Source organism: Cornus florida, unplaced genomic scaffold (assembly GCF_030987335.1).
Source record: "Cornus florida cultivar Cherokee Brave unplaced genomic scaffold, ASM3098733v1 CherokeeBrave_3.0.0_Hap2_Chr06, whole genome shotgun sequence".
NCBI classification, from domain to species: domain Eukaryota; kingdom Viridiplantae; phylum Streptophyta; class Magnoliopsida; order Cornales; family Cornaceae; genus Cornus; species Cornus florida.
This window is the reverse complement of record NW_026775576.1, coordinates 75,997,896-76,016,327: the sequence shown is the minus strand read 5'-3', so window position 1 is coordinate 76,016,327 and position 18,432 is coordinate 75,997,896. Positions and strand designations below refer to the sequence as shown.

The window sequence follows — 18,432 nt, the reverse complement described above, 5'->3', positions numbered from 1 at the left end:
GATCAACCCTCCGCTATGGAAGGAGACGTCGAGGTGATCGATGATGAAGGTCAAGAAGTTCCAGAGATTATTGAGAACCCATCTGAGTTGGTCTCTGAAGATAAGAAATAGAAAGTCGCTGTGATAAGAGCTAAACCATGAGATGATGAGTCAGTGACTATTGGGAGAGATCAGGCTGCTAGGGTGATTTTTGAGAAGCCTTCTGTGGCAATGTCTCAACACTTGAAACCACTCCATATTAGAGTGTTCCTAGAAGGGATGCCAGTGTCTCGGGCACTGATAGATAATGGATCTGCGGTTAATATCCTTCCGATGAACACCATGAGGTTGCTGCAAAAAACGGAAGATGACTTGATTCCCACTGACTTAATAGTCAGTAATTTCACGGGGGGCAGAGCCAGGACCAGAAGGGTGGTTACCTTGGAAATGACAGTTGGAAAATGTAAGACCATGACTGCATTCTTCGTAGTCGACGCAGGGGCGGCTTACAACGCTTTGATTGGGCGTGATTGGTTACACCCACATTTCTGTATCCCTTCTACCCTCCACCAGTTTATGATTTTCTAGGATGTGGATGAAATCCAAGTCATATTGGGAGACAATAGGCTTTTCGAAGCTCGGGTCCATGTGGCTGATGCAGTTTTGTATGAGGAGGAAATAGGTCCTATGAGGCTCATTGGTTGTGACAAGTATGGTAAGCCTGAGAAGGCGACGATGAGGAAAAATCTGACAGACGGGGACTTATCCGATTTATTTAAGGAACTATCAAGGCCAAGTGTTATCTACGAGCCAAGGCCAATAGTTGAAGTTGATGAACAACAGGTTGTTAATAGACCAAGCCCAAAAGGAGAAGGAGAAAATGCTAGCATTTAAGGCTAGCATGGCACGGCTGAGAGCATATCTCACCGAAAGACAGGCAATGTTGTGGAGTGATATGTCGGCCAATATGGCCGAAATCATAGAAAAAGGTGAGTCAGGGGATTGTCGAGATGTTATTCAGTTAGAAGAGCTAGATGCAGCCCCAGCTAAGCTAGAGGATCTGAAAGCCGATGTTCAGGATCCCTTGTTGGAGATCAATTTAGTAGCAGAAGAAGAGCCTTAGCCAACCTACATATGTGATCTTCTAGAACCTGACTTTAAAGCTGAACTGATCTTGTTGCTTAGAGAATATAAGGATTGTTTTGCTTGGAATTACACTGAGATGCCGGGATTACAAAGGCAGCTAGTCGTGCATCGACTACCTATAAAAGAAGGTTTTAAACCGTTCAAGCAAGCGCCTAGACGTATGTCAACAGAAGTGACTATGAAAGTGAAGGAGGAAATTGAGAGGTTGCTCAAAGCAGGATTCATCCGGACCACAAGGTATTGCGATTGGCTATCCAATATCGTTTCCGTGGTTAAGAAGAATGGAAAGATTAGGGTGTTCGTAGACTTCAGGAATTTAAATTCAGCTACTCCAAAAGATAAGTATCCAATGCCCATGGCCGATCAATTGATTGATGCGGCCGCCAAGAATGAGATTCCATCATTCATGGACGGTCACTCAGGATACAACCAGATATTCATAGCAGAGGATGATGTTAACAAAACGGCATTTAGATGTCCGGGAGCCATAGGCACTTTCGAATGGGTGGTGATGCCCTTTGGTTTGAAGAATGCCGGAGCCACTTATCAACGAGCTATGAATGCAATCTTCCATGACATGATTAGGAAATTTATAGAAGTATACATTGACGACGTGGTGGTGAAATCAGCGACAAAGGTGAAACATCTGGCCGACTTGAGGAGATCATTTGAGAGAATAAGAACCCATGGTTTGAAGATGAACCCACTTAAATGCGCTTTTGGAGTGATATCAGGGAACTTTTTAGGGTTCTTGGTGCATCGGAGAGGTATCGAGATCGACAAGAATAAAGCTAGGGCGATCATCGAAGCTCAACCACCTCGCAACAAGAAGGAGTTACAAAGACTAATTGGTCAAATCACATACTTGGGAAGGTTTATTTCAAACCGTGTTGGAAAGATCCGTACCTTTTCTCCGCTCTTAAAGCTCAAATCAGAGGAGGACTTTCGATGGGAAAAGCATCACCAACATGTGTTTGAATCGATCAAGGGATATCTTGCTAACCCTCCTGTCCTTATGCCACCTAGGAAGAAACAGCCGTTGAAGTTATATATTTCAGCCGCGGATGAGTCAATCGGAAGTTTGTTAGCCCAAGATAATGAAGCAGGGAAAGAACATGCAGTGTATTACCTTAGTCGTATTTTGACACCGGTTGAGTGTCGATATATGCCAATCGAAAAAATGTGTCTTGTTTTGTATTTTGCTGCTCACAAATTGAGAATATATATGCTACCTGTTTTAGTTTATGTGATTTGTGCCACTAACTTAATTAAGTATATGCTTTCTCGTCCAATAATTTCTGGACAAATAGGCAAGTGGTCCTTGGCCCTTATGGAATTCAGTTTCCAATATGTGCCTCAAAGAGCCGTAAAGGGCCAAGCACTTGCTGATTTCCTAGCTGACCATCCATGCTTGGATGTTGATCCGGGAGTCTATGATGCAATGGAGTTATGTGCTATTCAACTAACTCCTTGGACTCTAATCTTTGACGGATCCAGCGCAAATGATGTCGGAGGAGCTGGTGTGATACCCCTCAGATCCGAGACACGGGTTGATCAGGCCCAAGCCCAAACCCGAGGGAAATATCAAACAACTAATATGTAATACGAACACAGATGACAAAATGAATTTAATAAATAAAGTTTAAGCTGGAAGAAACTAAAAGTAAAATCCAAAACTCCATCAGTTTAACAACTCGGGAATCCATCTCTAGTGGACCCCTAATAAAAATCCCAAACTAAATGAAAGTAAAAACTGAAAATACAATCCAAATCTAATATTTGGAAAGAAGTCCTATGTCGTCGGTAGAATGGAAGATCGTCTCTGCTCAGCACGAATAAGCTCTAGACTGGCAATGCCCGATACCTGAAAAATGATGAGTGGGTCAGGCCCACATGCAAGTTCTATACTACTACTACCCAAGCAGAGACCCGATCCGCATGTACATCCTAACCAATCCAACAATAGCTAATAGTCCGTAGATAAATATATATATATAATCACACTACAGGACTCTCACTGGACTACAGGCCCGTCTCAACCTGACTAGTAGGCACCATGCGAAAACGCACCCAAAGGTGGGCATGACTACCTAGTCCTAGCAGGGTACACATCTAACCATCATAGCCAGCTATGCATCCCAATGCATATACGCTCCCTAACCAACGACTCTGAGACTCAGGCTCATATCGTGGCATCATAAAAATATATTTAAATTCCATTCCAAACCAAAGTGTCACTCAATTATTTATTGATCTAACACAGAAGACAGGTAGGACTTAACTTTTGTAGTTAATCCATCCCTTAATCCAGAGTAGGTAGGACTTAGCATTTTTGAGCTAATCCCCCTAGTATGACACCGTCCCATACCGGTGCATACAAACCATCCATCCAGTATTGATAATATATATATGATAGCATAACATATCAATATCAACATATCCAATCATAAGCATAACAAGAATGTTTAATTAGCATGCTTGTTCCATACATCTAGTACTTGATTCTCTGAAAAAAATTTAAATGCAGAGAAGAAATATAACCATCATGTAACTCACAATAAGCATCATAATAATAACAATAGTATATACATGCTTACTTGCAATTATTCCACAACATCCCACAAGTTGACATAAATAAATTCTTGGTAACATCAACTGGTTTCATATTAAGTATTAACTGAATTTATATTAGTTAATAGGCTTAATCCCATACCACTGATATATGATTTACATATCAAACTCCTAATTCAATTGCTAAATTAAAATTAAACAACTTGAATCATCCGCACAAGGCAACCATGTAAACTTTCTTAACAGTTTCATAACGTCCCTTCTATTAACCTTCTATGGTATAATATGTATTTTCATGCCTTCTGAAGTTTTAGTAGAATTTAAACATCACTGAGAACCTCTAATTAAACTCTCAGTTGCCCCCGGAAACCCATTAACCCAAGCACAGTAGCTAGCATTCTCGCAGAAAACCAAAAAAATGAAAACCCACAAAGGAGCTGGCTCCACCCAAAGTGGAGCCGCCTCCATCTCCAAGTAGAGCCTGCTCCACTTTTTAATTGAGCCTGCTCTACTTGAAATAGAGCAGGCTCCTTCCCCTGTGCGTCGTTTTTCCAATTTCGGCGGTGTCCGGCTGTGTTGATCCTCTAAACCAAATTTCTTGCTGATTAAAATTAAGTCCTTGGGTATTCAAAAGTTAATTAATTTCCTTGATTAATAATCACATTTAGTGGGAACAAGAATTAGACAAAATAATTTAAAAACGGTTAACATGCACCTACAAGGAAACATGCTGTTCAACTTCTTCTCCAACTCCGGTAACTTTGTTCCTCCAACCCAAGTTTCCTATGGATTAAAACTAAGTCCCAAAGTGCTCTAAAGTTATTTAAGTTCATTACTTGTTAATCAAATTCAATTAAAACAAGAACAAGCACAAACAGTTTCATCACGAACGGAAAATACATATAAGAACCCATACTGTTTGAAACAAATAATTACAACCAAATTAATTTAGCTTTATTTCTTCCTGGAACTGAATTAGAAATGCAAAGAACACAGGCCAAAGAGATAGAGTTAGTAATAAAACTTGCCTGTGAGATTCGGTTCAAAAATCTCAACGTCTTTCTTCTAAGTTTTCCGGCGAACTACCTTCTCCTAACTCCCTTGATACTTCTGCCTCCAATACGTGTGGTTAGGGTTCTAAACCCTTGGCAATCTTATACAGATATATATAGGCCAACTAAACCTAGGTGCAATTAAACCCTAATCCTATTACTAGACAGAAGAAAGAATAAGTCGGCTAAATACGTGGCTTCCCTAAACTGATAAAACCTTAATTTAATAAATAAAACATTTAACTTAATTCAAATAAATACTAACTAACATAAACAACCAATTTAAAATAAAACAATTTAAAATAAAACAAATAATTAATTTAAGCAATTAAAGCAAAACAAAAATTCAACTAAATAACAATTTAAATAAACAAATTCAACTAAATCAATAAAACACAATTTAAATAATTAAATAAATTCCAGAATTATCCTTGTTAAATTAGGGGTATTACAGCTGGAGTTGTAATAATTGCACCAAATGGCAGGAAAACAACATATTCTTTCTTTCTAGATTTCAAATGTTCTAACGATCAAGCAGAATATGAAGCTCTGATTATTGGTCTTGAAATACTCTTAGAGATGGGGGCACAGACCGTTGAAATCATAGGTGATTCAAGTCTAGTGATCGGTCAGTTGTCCAGCAATTTCAGGTGCCAAAGTTGGCACCTCAAACCATTTCACTCTATAGCCATGCAATTACTACAAGAATTTGCAAAGGTAAAGGTCAAGCATATTTATAGATTGCATAATAAAGAGGCCAATGATTTGGCTCAAATAACATCTGGCGTTAGGGTGCCAGAAGGAATAATGGAGAATTTGATCAGAATAAAGAGAAGATCATTACCTTCAGTTAAGGTGAGGGAAGAATTGTTGGCAGAGGTCTTTGCAATCGAGGTGGAAGAGGATATAGAAGAGAATGATTGGAGAACACCAATCGTCGATTTTCTCAAAAATCCAGACCCTAAGGCTGATAAGAAGGTAAAGATCAAAGCTCTTAAGTTTGTGATGATTGATGGAGACCTATTCAGGAAAAGCATTAAAGATGACCTACTCTTAAGGTGTGTTAGTAAGAAAGAAGCCATGAAAGTAATGGGAGAGACCCATGAAGGGATATGTGGTGCTCACCAAGCTAGAATAAAAATGAAGTGGCTGATTAGATAGTACGCTTATTACTGGTCCGGGATGCTTAAAGATTGTATCACATACGCCAAAGGATGTCAAGCATGTCAAAGGCATGGGCCAATCCATAGAGCCCCTGCGATTGAATTACAACCAATCATAAAACCATGGCCTTTTAGAGGCTGGGCTATGGATTTGATAGGGAAAGTTTATCCACATTCTTCTAAACAACATTGTTTTATCATTGTGGCAACTGACTACTTTACCAAGTGGGTCGAAGCAGTGCCCATGAAGTCAGTGCACCAAGAAGATGTGATTCGGTTTATCAAACAACATGTTATTCATAGATTTGGGATCCCAGAACCAATCACAACTGATCGAGGTTCAGCCCTTGTTGCCAAAGAAGTGCGGGCATTTGCAGCAGAGTACGGGATCAAGCTCCTAAACTCAACCCCTCACTTTGCACAAGGAAATGGTCAAGCTGAGTCGTCTAATAAGACGCTAAAAGGCATCATTGAAAAAATAGTGGAAGATAACCCTAGGGTGTGGCATAAACTGTTATCAGAAGCACTTTGGGCATATAGGACTTCTCAACAGTCAAGCACAGGTGTGACTCCATTCATGCTCACCTATGGCCATGATGCAGTTTTGCCTATGGAAGTGACTGTGCGGTCAATGAGATTCGCATTGCAAAATAATTTGACCCCTGCTGAATATAATGAGTCTATGTTGGTTGAATTGGAGGACCTAGATGAAGTAAGGTTAAGGGCTCTTGACCACATACAAGTTCAGAAGAGGCGAGTAGCAAGGGCATATAACAAGCGTGTTAGGGCCAAAATCTTCGGTGAAGGTGACTTGGTTTGGAAGACTGTCTTCCCAATGGGTGTGAATGATCGAAAATATGGAAAATGGTCACCAAATTGGGAAGGTCCATTTATGGTTTACAAAGTCTTAAAAGGAGGCGCATATCATTTGCAAGATCTTGACGGGGAAATACACCCTCGACCGATTAATGGCCGATACTTAAAAACTTATTATCCTACAATGTGGGAGACAATGGAAAATAAAACCAAAGATGGTTAAATAACCAGAAGCCATAGAGACATGCATTTCATTCATTGTTTTCATTGAGTACAAAAGTTTATAAGAGTCATTACCTATCATTTTCTTTGCAGATAAACAAAATGACTCCTGAGCTCATCCCACTCTTTCTTAGACATGGCCATTTTTTCATCCTCTTTGGCCTTCTTAGTCCTCAGTTGAGGAATTTCTTTTGAGACCGATTCTCTCTGCTGATCAATTTTCACATTCTTTTGATAAATCTCCTTCATCTGAATAGTGAGTCCTTCTCTTGACCAGGCAGTTCCAGTCAATTCCATCTTGAGACGTTCTATCTCCCGTTCGATCTCTGCTGCTCTCTGGTTTTCCTTAACATGAGTTAATTTTAAGGTCCGAAAATGGGAAACATTGTCTTTCTCTTGTTGAATCAAAGATTCTTGCTCCTGCAACTTTTCATGGATTGTAGACGACAGCTCACCAGCCTTCTGAGAGGAGAGCTGAAAATCAGAGACGAGAGTCGGGAATTGACTCTGGATAGATTGAAGATGGTTTATCTGTTCTTGACTTAAGTCATGATGATCTATCAAGACAGACATGGCATCAGTCACATCAGCAGCCAAACTTGGCATCTCAGAGAGGTCTCGGGACACGACGGCGACTAGTAATCTTTTTACCCCCTCAATATCTGGCGGACGACTGGAAGACGTAGGCACAACAACTGGCTCGCTCATCAAGGGATCTAGATCAAACCCAGCCGCTATCTTGGAAAAGTAGGCATCAAAGTCATCGATCGTGCTATAAGTTTGAAGGGGCGGTTGGGACTGAGAATTTGAGCCAGCCTATGAATGAAGGGAATTTAGTAAAACAAGTCAAGGCTTGAATGAACGAATAAGTCATAAATACTCACACCAACTGGTGAAGGTCGAGTCACGTGGCCAAAGGTGCATCTGGTAGCAAACGCTGGTGCAGAGTAAGGGCTTGGAACTCTTGGTTGTGTGCCCGGGGCAACCTGCAAGAGAAGAATGTTTCTGAATGCCTAACTTTAATAAAGATATACGGGAGATGTACTAAAAGATCATCTTAAAAATCACCTCAGCCCCATCAAACTGATGAAAGACAGTGTTTGGTTGAGTAGTGGCTTGTTGACACTCGACTCCACTAGTGCGAGGGTGATCAGCATTCGCAATGTCATCACAAGTGTTGATCCTATCTCTTGACAACGACCTAGCCGAGTGTGAGGAAACCTGTCCATAAAGATGCCATTAGAATCGGCAAGGTACATTGATACTGGGAGTAAAAACAAAGCCTAGTTACCTCACGGCTGGTAGAGATATTTGTCTTAACTGAGAAAGTCGATGGCATCAAGGGGTCAGGATTTTCTTCCTCCTCTTCATCAATCAGAGGTAAAGGGTTGGTGGTCCTGACTGAGGTAACCTATTTTTTTCCTTTCCCTGCCCTGATCACCTGGAATACCATTGAGGTTAAAAAAGGGGTATATAGGTGGTACATATAAGTAAGCTAAAGGTCTAAGAGATTATGCTTTGAATAATTCATAAGGAAAACCTTAGGCCTCTTGGGGGGCACCACATTTTCCTCGTCAGCCTCAGGCATTTCCGCCTCATGATCAGAAACTCCCAATGGGTCATAGAAGTCAACAGCTGCATAAAGGAAAAGATGTTTTTATGATCTAAGGCATAGAACTTGGTATTTATATATATGTAAGTATGAGTGTGTACCTTCTTTGGACGACTTTGATTTTTTCGTCCTGCTGGGAGAACCAGGATTAGCCACACTGATCCCTTTTGATGGTTTGGTCGAGGCTCCTTGGGGTTTAATAAAAATGGAGGCAATCCTATTTTTTATAGTGCGAGAATCCTCCATCATAACCTCCACAATATGGTTTCCCCACCAGTAGTCAAAGGATGGAGAAGTATCAGGATTTTCCAGAAATGGCTGCAAAGAGAATTTGTTACAGAGACGGTTAAACTGGGAGGATACTCTATCCACCGTTTCTTTTGAGGTGAAGACTACTCGTTCCAAGAAAGAAGTATTGAAAGATCGAAAAGGCGGAAGTGGAACGAGTTGGGTGAGACCAAATTGTCTACCAAATTGTGGGGGATTGTAATACTCCACCCCACACTTACTATTTGGAGAGCCCATTCTTGAACATCCATAAGAGATGTCCCTAGCAATCAAGAAACTGGCCCAGGTTTGTGTATGTTCGTCTTGGCAACTCGGTGGAGCCTAGGCAGGGGGATAGGAAAGCCACAAAGGTCGCCTCGGTCTAGGCGAGAATGGCAAGAAAAGATGACTAGCCCGGTATGCAGGGAGTTTGTAAAAGAAGGAGAACACGGTTTTGAACGATCTTTTTCCTGGTTGAATACGTGCATAATGATAGCCGGGAACAGGAACAGCGGTCGACAAGTCGAGATCGGGGTAAAGTTCAGGGAAATATGCGTATTCCCAAAGTTGTAACAGCCAGAATGGCCCAAAACAGGTTTTGAAGTTGGAAGCAACATATTCCCCGATGCCACGGTAAAGATAAGAAAGCAAAAAAGGAGTGAGAGCAAGTTTCTCGCCCGAGTGAAGAGCAAGGGCCAATTGAATAAATTCCTTAGTGACTGTGAGCGAAGAAATGCAAAATAAGAACCTGTTCAGCCAGTACACCAAGAAAGAAATATGTTCGGCGATGGAAACCGAAGTTCCTTTACCTTTGCTGGCTTTAATAAAAGGGCCATGGGTAGTAATGCGCTCAGAAGCGTCAGGTTTCTTTGGATATTCATAAGCTACTTCAGGAACGGTGAGAAGTGAATTTATTTCTGTACCGTGAGGCCTAAGCCCGGTAAGAAAACAGATATCTTGCACCGTCGGACCAATCATAGCACACCGAAGATGGAAGGCATTGGTGGAACTCGACCAGAAAAAGAGTAATGAGACGAGAGCCTCCTTATCGATAGAGATTCGATTTTTTGAAAGAATGATGGCATCATAAATGCCGACCTCCTTCCATAATGCTCCGTAGTGAGGTTCGACCCGATCGACCCAATCAATCCAGTCACTTTGAGGGATCGGCCAATTTTTGAAAAGGTAGGAAGAATCCACAAGATTAGAGAACTCGCGCTGAAATGGGAGTTGCTCCTCAGCTAAGGGACAGTAGGGAAGAAGTGAGGTTGGTGGACTATCTCTGAAGGCTGGAGTAAGGCCGATTCTAGGTAAGGAGTCAGCACCTAGGACACTGGCTAACACTTCACTAGTGCTGAAAATATCTGTAGCGATGATCTCGTTGACGAGTTTTTGAACAATCCCGGCTTGACTGGAAGATTTGTTACTAGCCGGAATTGACGTATTCTCAGCAACGATCGTTACGTTTTTATTACCACCCATCGCCGAGATTCTGAAGGAAAGAAAATAAAGCTGTGTTCTCTACGATGAAGCTTTATTAAGAAGAAATGGTCTTTAAAGTGCGCTGGATATATTTCTTGATTGTGGGACAAGACGAGCTAGCATTCTGCTGTGGAGTTTTTTTTTTTAATTTGAAAAAAAACATGCAACTATTGGGCAAATTTCACAGAGATGTTCTGCAATTTTTGTGGCGAAGCTACAGAGGGTTTTGTTGGATATGGTGTTGACAATGCTTGGTAGAGTCAAGCGTTATATATATAGAGCAATTAACTAGGCTTAGCTGGCGAAATACTGTACCCAATGAAAACGCCACAGGGCTATGAATGTACTTGGAGCCGCCTAAAAATAGGCTAGCTTAAAAATCCAAGGATATATAAAGAATAAATTCGGGTATTGGAAATCAATGTGTCAGCAAATGAGATTTATTATACATCCTTAAGCCACAGGGTAATGTGTTCTTCACTTGAGTGCAACCCGTATCTGTTGACATGTTATTGAGCACATGGTTTTGGGGTTTGTTTCTCTCTTGTCTTGTCAATTTAAATTGCAGATAAAGACGTACATTGAGCTCCAAATCCATTTGTTCTGACAATAAAGTGGTTGTGCTTTGTATAGAGCTAATATAAATATATATGTGTATATATATATATATATATATATATATATATATATATGCATATTTATATTCTCACATGTTTATATTTACAAGAGGCCACGGTTAGTTGAAGCAAACCAACCATGTCTGCATTGGTTGCGTGTTGTACATAACTATATCTAAAAAGATATGCATTGAGCTCCCAAACAACCAGCCTTCAAGATGAAACAACAAGGCTCATTCACGTGCTTAATTAAGCATATGTCAGTACTTATTTTGACTTACAACTTAATTTAAACTATGGCCCAATACCCATTTGAAAAACGGGTTTGCATGATATGTGTTGCATGATGTATATGTAAATATATTTATATGTATATATGCATGTCTCTACAAGTTAGCTAGAGAGAGAAACATACTTTCAGAGAGAGCAAGCTCAGTGCAAGCTTTTACCTTCCAGAGAGGAATAGAAGAGATTGAGAGCCAGAACTGGTATGACGTCCATTGCGACCCGACGGCCGGACTTGTCACCGTTTTAACCCTCCGAGGTGAGTCCGAAGACCCGATATTTGAAAAACCCGGCCGGTTTGGCTTCATGACCGTTTCACTCTCACCGTTACTCTGCCAACTCCATTGCCCTGACTGTTCTCATCGTCACCATCCTCTTTCTCTACGTCACCGGCGCCATCATCATCAGCCACAAGAAGCGGAGCGGCCCATGCGACGGCGTTAGTTTCCACGGCATCTCTTGAGTTTTTCGGCGGCATGACCTTTATCTGTCGAAGAGAATGACGGTTGCAATGGAGCTCGCATGTTTTTCCAGCGGCGAGTCCATCCACGGTGACAGGATCGGCGGCAGTGACTTCATGAAGAAGATGACTGGTGCGACAATCTCTTCATGGCCGGTGATCATGACTGTTCTCATCGTCACCATCCTCTTTCTCTACGTCACCGGCGCCATCATCATCGGCCACAAGAAGCGGAGCGGCCCATGCGACGGCGTTAGCTTCCACGGCATCTCTTGAGTTTTTCGGCGGCATGACCTTTATCCGTCGAAGAGAATGACGGTTGCAATGGAGCTCGCATGTCTTTCCAGCGGCAAGTCCATCCACGGTGATAGGATCGGTGGCAGTGACTTCATTAAGAAGATGACTGGTGCGACAATCTCTTCATGGCCGGTGAAGTACTAAGACTTGGAGTTTTTGAGGATGACCTAGCAGAATGTTTCTTCTTGGAGGCCCTGATTGTGGTTTATGCTGCTAATGGTTTATGGGATGAGGTTGAGGAGATAAGGAGTGTGAGAAAGAAAAGACTCATTGAAATTCCTGTTTATAGTCTGTCAACAAGATCGCATTAGAACAAAGTTGAGCACACACCTGTATTCGCATGAGGGTTGGGCGGGTCAAGAGAGGAAGAGGAAAGATTGGTTGGTTAGTGCCCATTAAAAAATGGGTTTGCATGTTGATGGTTGGGTGGATGCTACAGCATCATGCATAGACCGGCTCACGCAGTTCCTAGAAGCTCGCCAACTTTTGGTCAGGCTGAACTTTGCTTCTAACCAGATTCATTGGTGTTGAAATTACCATTTCTTCACCAACGTTCTCAAAAGCTCAGTTTTGAAACTTACCCAAAATGGCAAAGCCCAAAACTGTTAGGTACACGTACGGGTGATGGAAAATGGTGGGAGCATCATCTCCGGCGCCGTCGTCGCCGGTGGGGGTGACAATGTTGATGCTTGTAATGAAAACTTGCATGTTTCTTGGGCGGCGAGTATGATCCACACTTCGTTATTTTTTTCTGTGGGATTTGTTTTTATTTTGAGATAGACGTGAAGCTGCTGCATAGTTCATTTCTCTCTCTTTTGGATTAAATGGGTTTCTATATTTCTCTCTCCAAAAAGTGGTCCGTAGCTGTTGCTGTGTTTAGATCTGGTATATTTTTGAAGCTTGAGCGGGTTGGACGCTTCAATATGGCCTAGGCATAAATGGCCATTGTAGATAAGAAATGAAATTGTACACTTCTTTTTTCCTGTTAATATTTGGGTTTAATTATCCATATGAAAGGCAAAATTAGCTTTGATTGGTCCCGGGCCGAACATAAAAAACTGGCCTAAATAAATACAACTCTACAAAAATTCGGTATGAACCCTTTTTCATAGAGTTAGGGGGCAGTTGTTAACACCTAAAATATAATTCGAGGCAATCATGCCACATGGTCAGAAATTACAAGGTCCGATCATCAGAGCGAAAGATTAATTTCTAATCATAGTGATCCGATTTAAGGCTGAGAAAGAAGAAAAGTGGAATTTTTAGGCCATTAAAGCTGAGATGAGGTTTTGAGCCTATAACCGGTCACAATTGGGACTCTCAGTCTCAATGGTCATGATCATGAGTTTAGGCCAAAATCTTCTCAGTCACTATGGTCATAAGAGTCTCAGTCCCATGGTCATGAGTTTAGGCCAAAACCTTCTCAGACAGTATGGTTATGACTTTCAGTCTCAGTCACTATGATCATGAGTTTTAGGCCATATTTATCTCAGTCACTATGGTCATGAAAGTCTCAGTCACTATGATCATGAGTCTTAGGCAAAAATCCTCTCAATCTTCATGATCATGGGTCTTAGGCCAAAATCTTCTCAGTCACTATGGTCATGAGAGTCTCAGTCTCATGGTCATGAGTTTAGGCCAAAGTACTCTCAGTCACAACTTTCTCAATCACAACGGTCATGGTCATGAGACTCTCAGTCATAATGGTCACGATCCAAAGTCTCTCCAAAGACTCATAACCAGCCATGATCAAGAGTCTGGACCGTTATTTGTGATACCCCAGAATTTTCGAATGCGGGTTGGCCAGGCCCACGCCCGAATACCCGAGGATATCAAAACAAATTGATAATAAATGAACACAGAGTACAAAAGAATAAAGAAGAATAAATAAAATGCTGACAAGAAACTAAAATGATAATCTAATAATAAACCTCATAATATATTTCCATTAATTAATAAACTCTTCTGATACAACTGATCCTCCAAAATACAACTCGGGAATCCATACTGTGTGGACCCCTAGAAAATCCAAACTAAACAAATGACAGTAATCTAAAACAGGAACTGAATCATAAAGGAACTCCTATGTAACATCGGAAGAATGAAGTAGACTGATCCCCGCTCAGCACGAACAACCTCTACTCGTGACGAACACGTGAAAAATAATGGAGGGTCAGGCCCACAAACAAGTTCTACTCTACTACAGTCCAAGCAGAGATCCGATACACGTATACATCCTAGTCAATCCAACAGTAACTAGTAGTCCGTATATATATATATATACACACTAAAGGAACCTCACTAGACTATAGGGTTGTCTCAACCTGAATAGTAGACAACATGCAAAACGCACGTATAGTGGGCATGAGTACCTAGACCTACCAGGGTACACAACTACACTATATCTAGCTACACATCCCTGGCGATATACGCGCCCTAACCATTGATCCTGAGACTCATATCATGGCACCATACTTATATATATATAATCTAGTAACCATCATATCCAGTATAAATTAATCTTCCATAAGTCATTCAACTTGTTCAGCTAACCTGACTTGAATATAAGTAGGACTTAACATTTTAGTTAATCCATTCCCTTATATAATAAATTAATCATCCATAAGTCATTCAACTTGTTCAGCTGACCTGACTTAAATATAAGTAGGACTTAACATTTTAGTTAATGCATTCCCTTATATAAAATAGGTAGGACTTAACTAATAAGTTAATCCATCCCTAGAGTGCCACCGTCCCATACCGGTGCATTAAACCATACAATCCAACAATTGATGTAACAATTAAGGAAATATGATATCAAGTTATCACATAATAGGAATGACTTATTATTTCTTTAAACTTCCTATATCATATGTCCTACACAAACTGAATCTTATACATGATGATATTTTATTATACCGTTAAATAAGGATTCTCCATATCCAATTCATCCTACACATTTAATCTCAATTGCTAAAATATTTTAAAAGATTAAATCCATTCATTTGTTTAAAACATTCAAATAGTAAGTATCATTATGATTGAGTCTATTTAAATTTATTAAAACCCAAACCTAGTCCCTATTTAATGTTCAAGAATCTTAGGCATGTTTCTACGTTCCATCATTCCACAGATATGAAAAATACATAATTTAAACATGTAAAAATTCACATAAGAAATCAAATCAAAATCATGCATTTTATCAATTCATAACACAAGAACAGATATGAACTAATTTCATAAAACCTATGTTCTAACCCAATTAAACATGCATAATTATTTAATTTTATGTGTTGAATAAATCCTGAAATTTCCTATCCATGTACAGAAACACGAATCAAAGGGAAAGAGATAGAAGAAGAACTTGCCTTAAACTTTCGGATTGAAAGTTAAACTTCTTCTTCCTTGATCTTTTCTCTAAAGGGTTTTCTCCTCCTTCCTTCCTATTTCTCATTCTCTCTCTAACTCTCTCTCTCTATAATATATTACGTGATATATTTTCACTCATTTTTCAACCTATAGTTGTGTAGTTATAGGCTAAATAATAACCCTATTCCTTTTCCCAATCTAAGTCAACTTAATAAAGAAAAATAAAAAATGAAAATATTAAAAAGGTAACTTAAAATATGTTACGTATATAATCTATGTATATCCTTATTAATTAAATAAAATATATACATTAGATTATTTATTAATACTAAAGTTACCATAATATTAAAAGGTAACTTAAAACATGTTACGTATATAATCTATCTATATCCTCATTAAATAAATAAAATATATACATCAGATTATTTATTTATACTAAAGTTACCATAATATTAAAAAAGTAACTTAAAACATGTTACGTATATAATCTATCTGTATCCTCATTAAATAAATAAAATATATACATCAGATTATTTATTTATACTAAAGTTACCATAATATTAAAAAGGTAACTTAAAACATGTTACGTATCCTTATTATATAAATATATAAAATATATACATCAGATTATTTATTAATACTAAAGTTACTATAATATTAATAAATTACTTTCCTTTATATATATATGTATATACATATATATCTATATATATACATATAGAACTATCTATGGGTCATTATCCATACCCATCTAACCTCCTATCCAAGTAGTGCATGAGACCCAATTAGTTAGCCCATTACCATTAACCATAACCATAAAATAAAATAAAATAAAACATTTAATCATTTAATTTATAATTAATTACAATTAATCAAATACATCATTTAAGCATATAATCTAATTAAACAAATAATACAAATAACACCTAGACAAAATACAAATAACACATAAATAAGTAGCCAATTAATCAAGTAACACTTAATTCAATTAAACACATAAACAGTTAGTCAAATAATCAATTAAACAATTAAAAAAATACAATAAAAATAAATAAATAAATACCGAGACTATCCTTTTAAAATTAGGGGTATTACATTATTTCTCTCGGTCACAATGATTATAAGACTCTCGGTCATAATGGTCATGATCATGAATCTTAACCAAGATTTTTAGTCACTATGGCCATGATCAAGACTCATGACCAAATATGGTTATGATTAGGGGTCTCGGGTCATAATCACTTGAAGAATCTTTGGGGTAATTCAAATGAAGATCGGCTGGAATCCCAATGATTTAAAAACCCAACAAGTCAGGTCTGGAAACGTGAAAAGAGCTTGAAATAGAAAAGGACAACTTGACAATATTAGAAGTTTAGAACTACAATTGGAAGGTTCTCACCTACATCTGATGAGGAGAGTCAGAATTGTCAGTAATCAGATGCCTCCAGGCTAATGTACAAATCAAGCCAGATATGACAGGTGCAGAGAGCTGAAAATGGCTTGAAGACCAAAATCATCAAGCATGAAAGACAAGGCACCACTTAGTTAAAAATACTATGTCAGACATACTTTAATTTGCCTATAGAAGGATGTGCAAGTTAGTCAACCTGACCAGCTCAGCAAGGTAGTTAGGAAGGGTCACTTTCAGTTTACAACCAATCAATTTCTAGAGAAACGGTTGAGAGGGACAACACCAGGTGGAAACCTCTATAAATACCCACTCAAGCTTCACAAGGAAGGGGTCCAAGACCATTTCTGAAGTTCAACCTTTAGCATTCATATCACTTAGCACTTAGCTTTTATTTCATCAAGTTCAATTTATTACTTAGCTTTTATTTCAGCAAGTTCAGCTTAGCACTATCAGTTTAGTACTTTGTTATCTTTCAGCATTCAATACTTTAGTTTCCATTTCAATCAAGAGTTTGTAATTTATTCATCATTGTAATCAGTCAAGTTCAATGAAGAAAGGTTTACAGATTCAGGTATATTTATTGTTCAGTTTAAGTTGCTTCTAATTAATACTCATTTTAAATGTTTAAAGTCCTTTCTTAAAGGCAATAGCAACCTTAAGGAGAGGGTCATTCCTACTCTCTAACTCTCGCCTGAATCACCTTAGGTCGGTGACTGGACCCAATAGGAATAGTTTGGCAAGAAATATTCGAGTCCATCAGGACTCTGGCACGCCCGCGTTCTAGGTCAGCCATTCATTGGCTAGTGACCTCAGACCACTTTGTGAGCCAAACAGCTAGTGGTTTTGCTCATTTTGTTCTATAGGGACTTAATTTTTTTACATGCCCTCACAATATTCGTTATCTTAAAATTTTAGGATCTGCTTGATAATTTGATACCGACATGTCCCTATTATCCATAACACATCAGGGCCGTATATTTCCATTCTTCATTAATTAACTTGCGGAGACTGTCCATGTCAGCATATAAATTGCTGTCGTGGCCTAATAAGCCATTATAAAGTACAGAACCCACGTTTAGTATTTCTTATTTCTATTTGGCTAGCCCTAAGTTCTCATTCTGTTCACATCTTTCCACTCCAATTCTTCGTTCACTGACGATTCTTTCACGACAACCAGCAATATTTCTCCGTTTTCGGAGAAATTTCCAATTGGAGTCTGTTGTTTCCAAAGATTCTCACCCATTATTGATCCATTAATTTTCTCCAATATATTATTTTAAAATCGATAGTTTTATAAATAAAAGGTAAATATATGTTTGATCAATAATTCAAACATGCGAAAATTTTACAAAGTATTGTCTGTTATAAGAAAATAAAGACATAAAGACAAGTTATAAGAAAATAAAGACAAGATCCAACATCTTATCAGTGAAAAAAGACAGGAAATGATGAAAAAATAAAGCTTATTATATCAACCATTCTTATGCATACGAGGGAGCCAGGGTTCAATTCACAAAGTTTTCATGTGTTTTCACAATAAACCTGCCTTTTTTTTTTTGTTTTTTTTTATAAGAAAGAAATAACATAAAAAAGCGTTCAAAAGGGGAACGCATCCCAATTACAAAAGTGGAGCCGGGACTAAGGTCCCAGAGAATCCAAGAAAGTAATTAAATTATTAGAAGA

The 18,432-nt window shown here is 38.8% G+C and overlaps 1 protein-coding gene across 1 annotated transcript; it reads left to right on the top strand.

Moving 5' to 3' along the window:
• The first annotated feature begins 6,056 nt into the window (after window positions 1-6,056).
• On the top strand, window positions 6,057-6,950 carry LOC132314372 (uncharacterized). Its single transcript, XM_059813246.1, has one exon. It carries the CDS (start codon window positions 6,057-6,059, stop codon window positions 6,948-6,950), a length of 894 nt encoding a protein of 297 aa, XP_059669229.1.
• The last annotated feature ends 11,482 nt before the right edge of the window (window positions 6,951-18,432 follow it).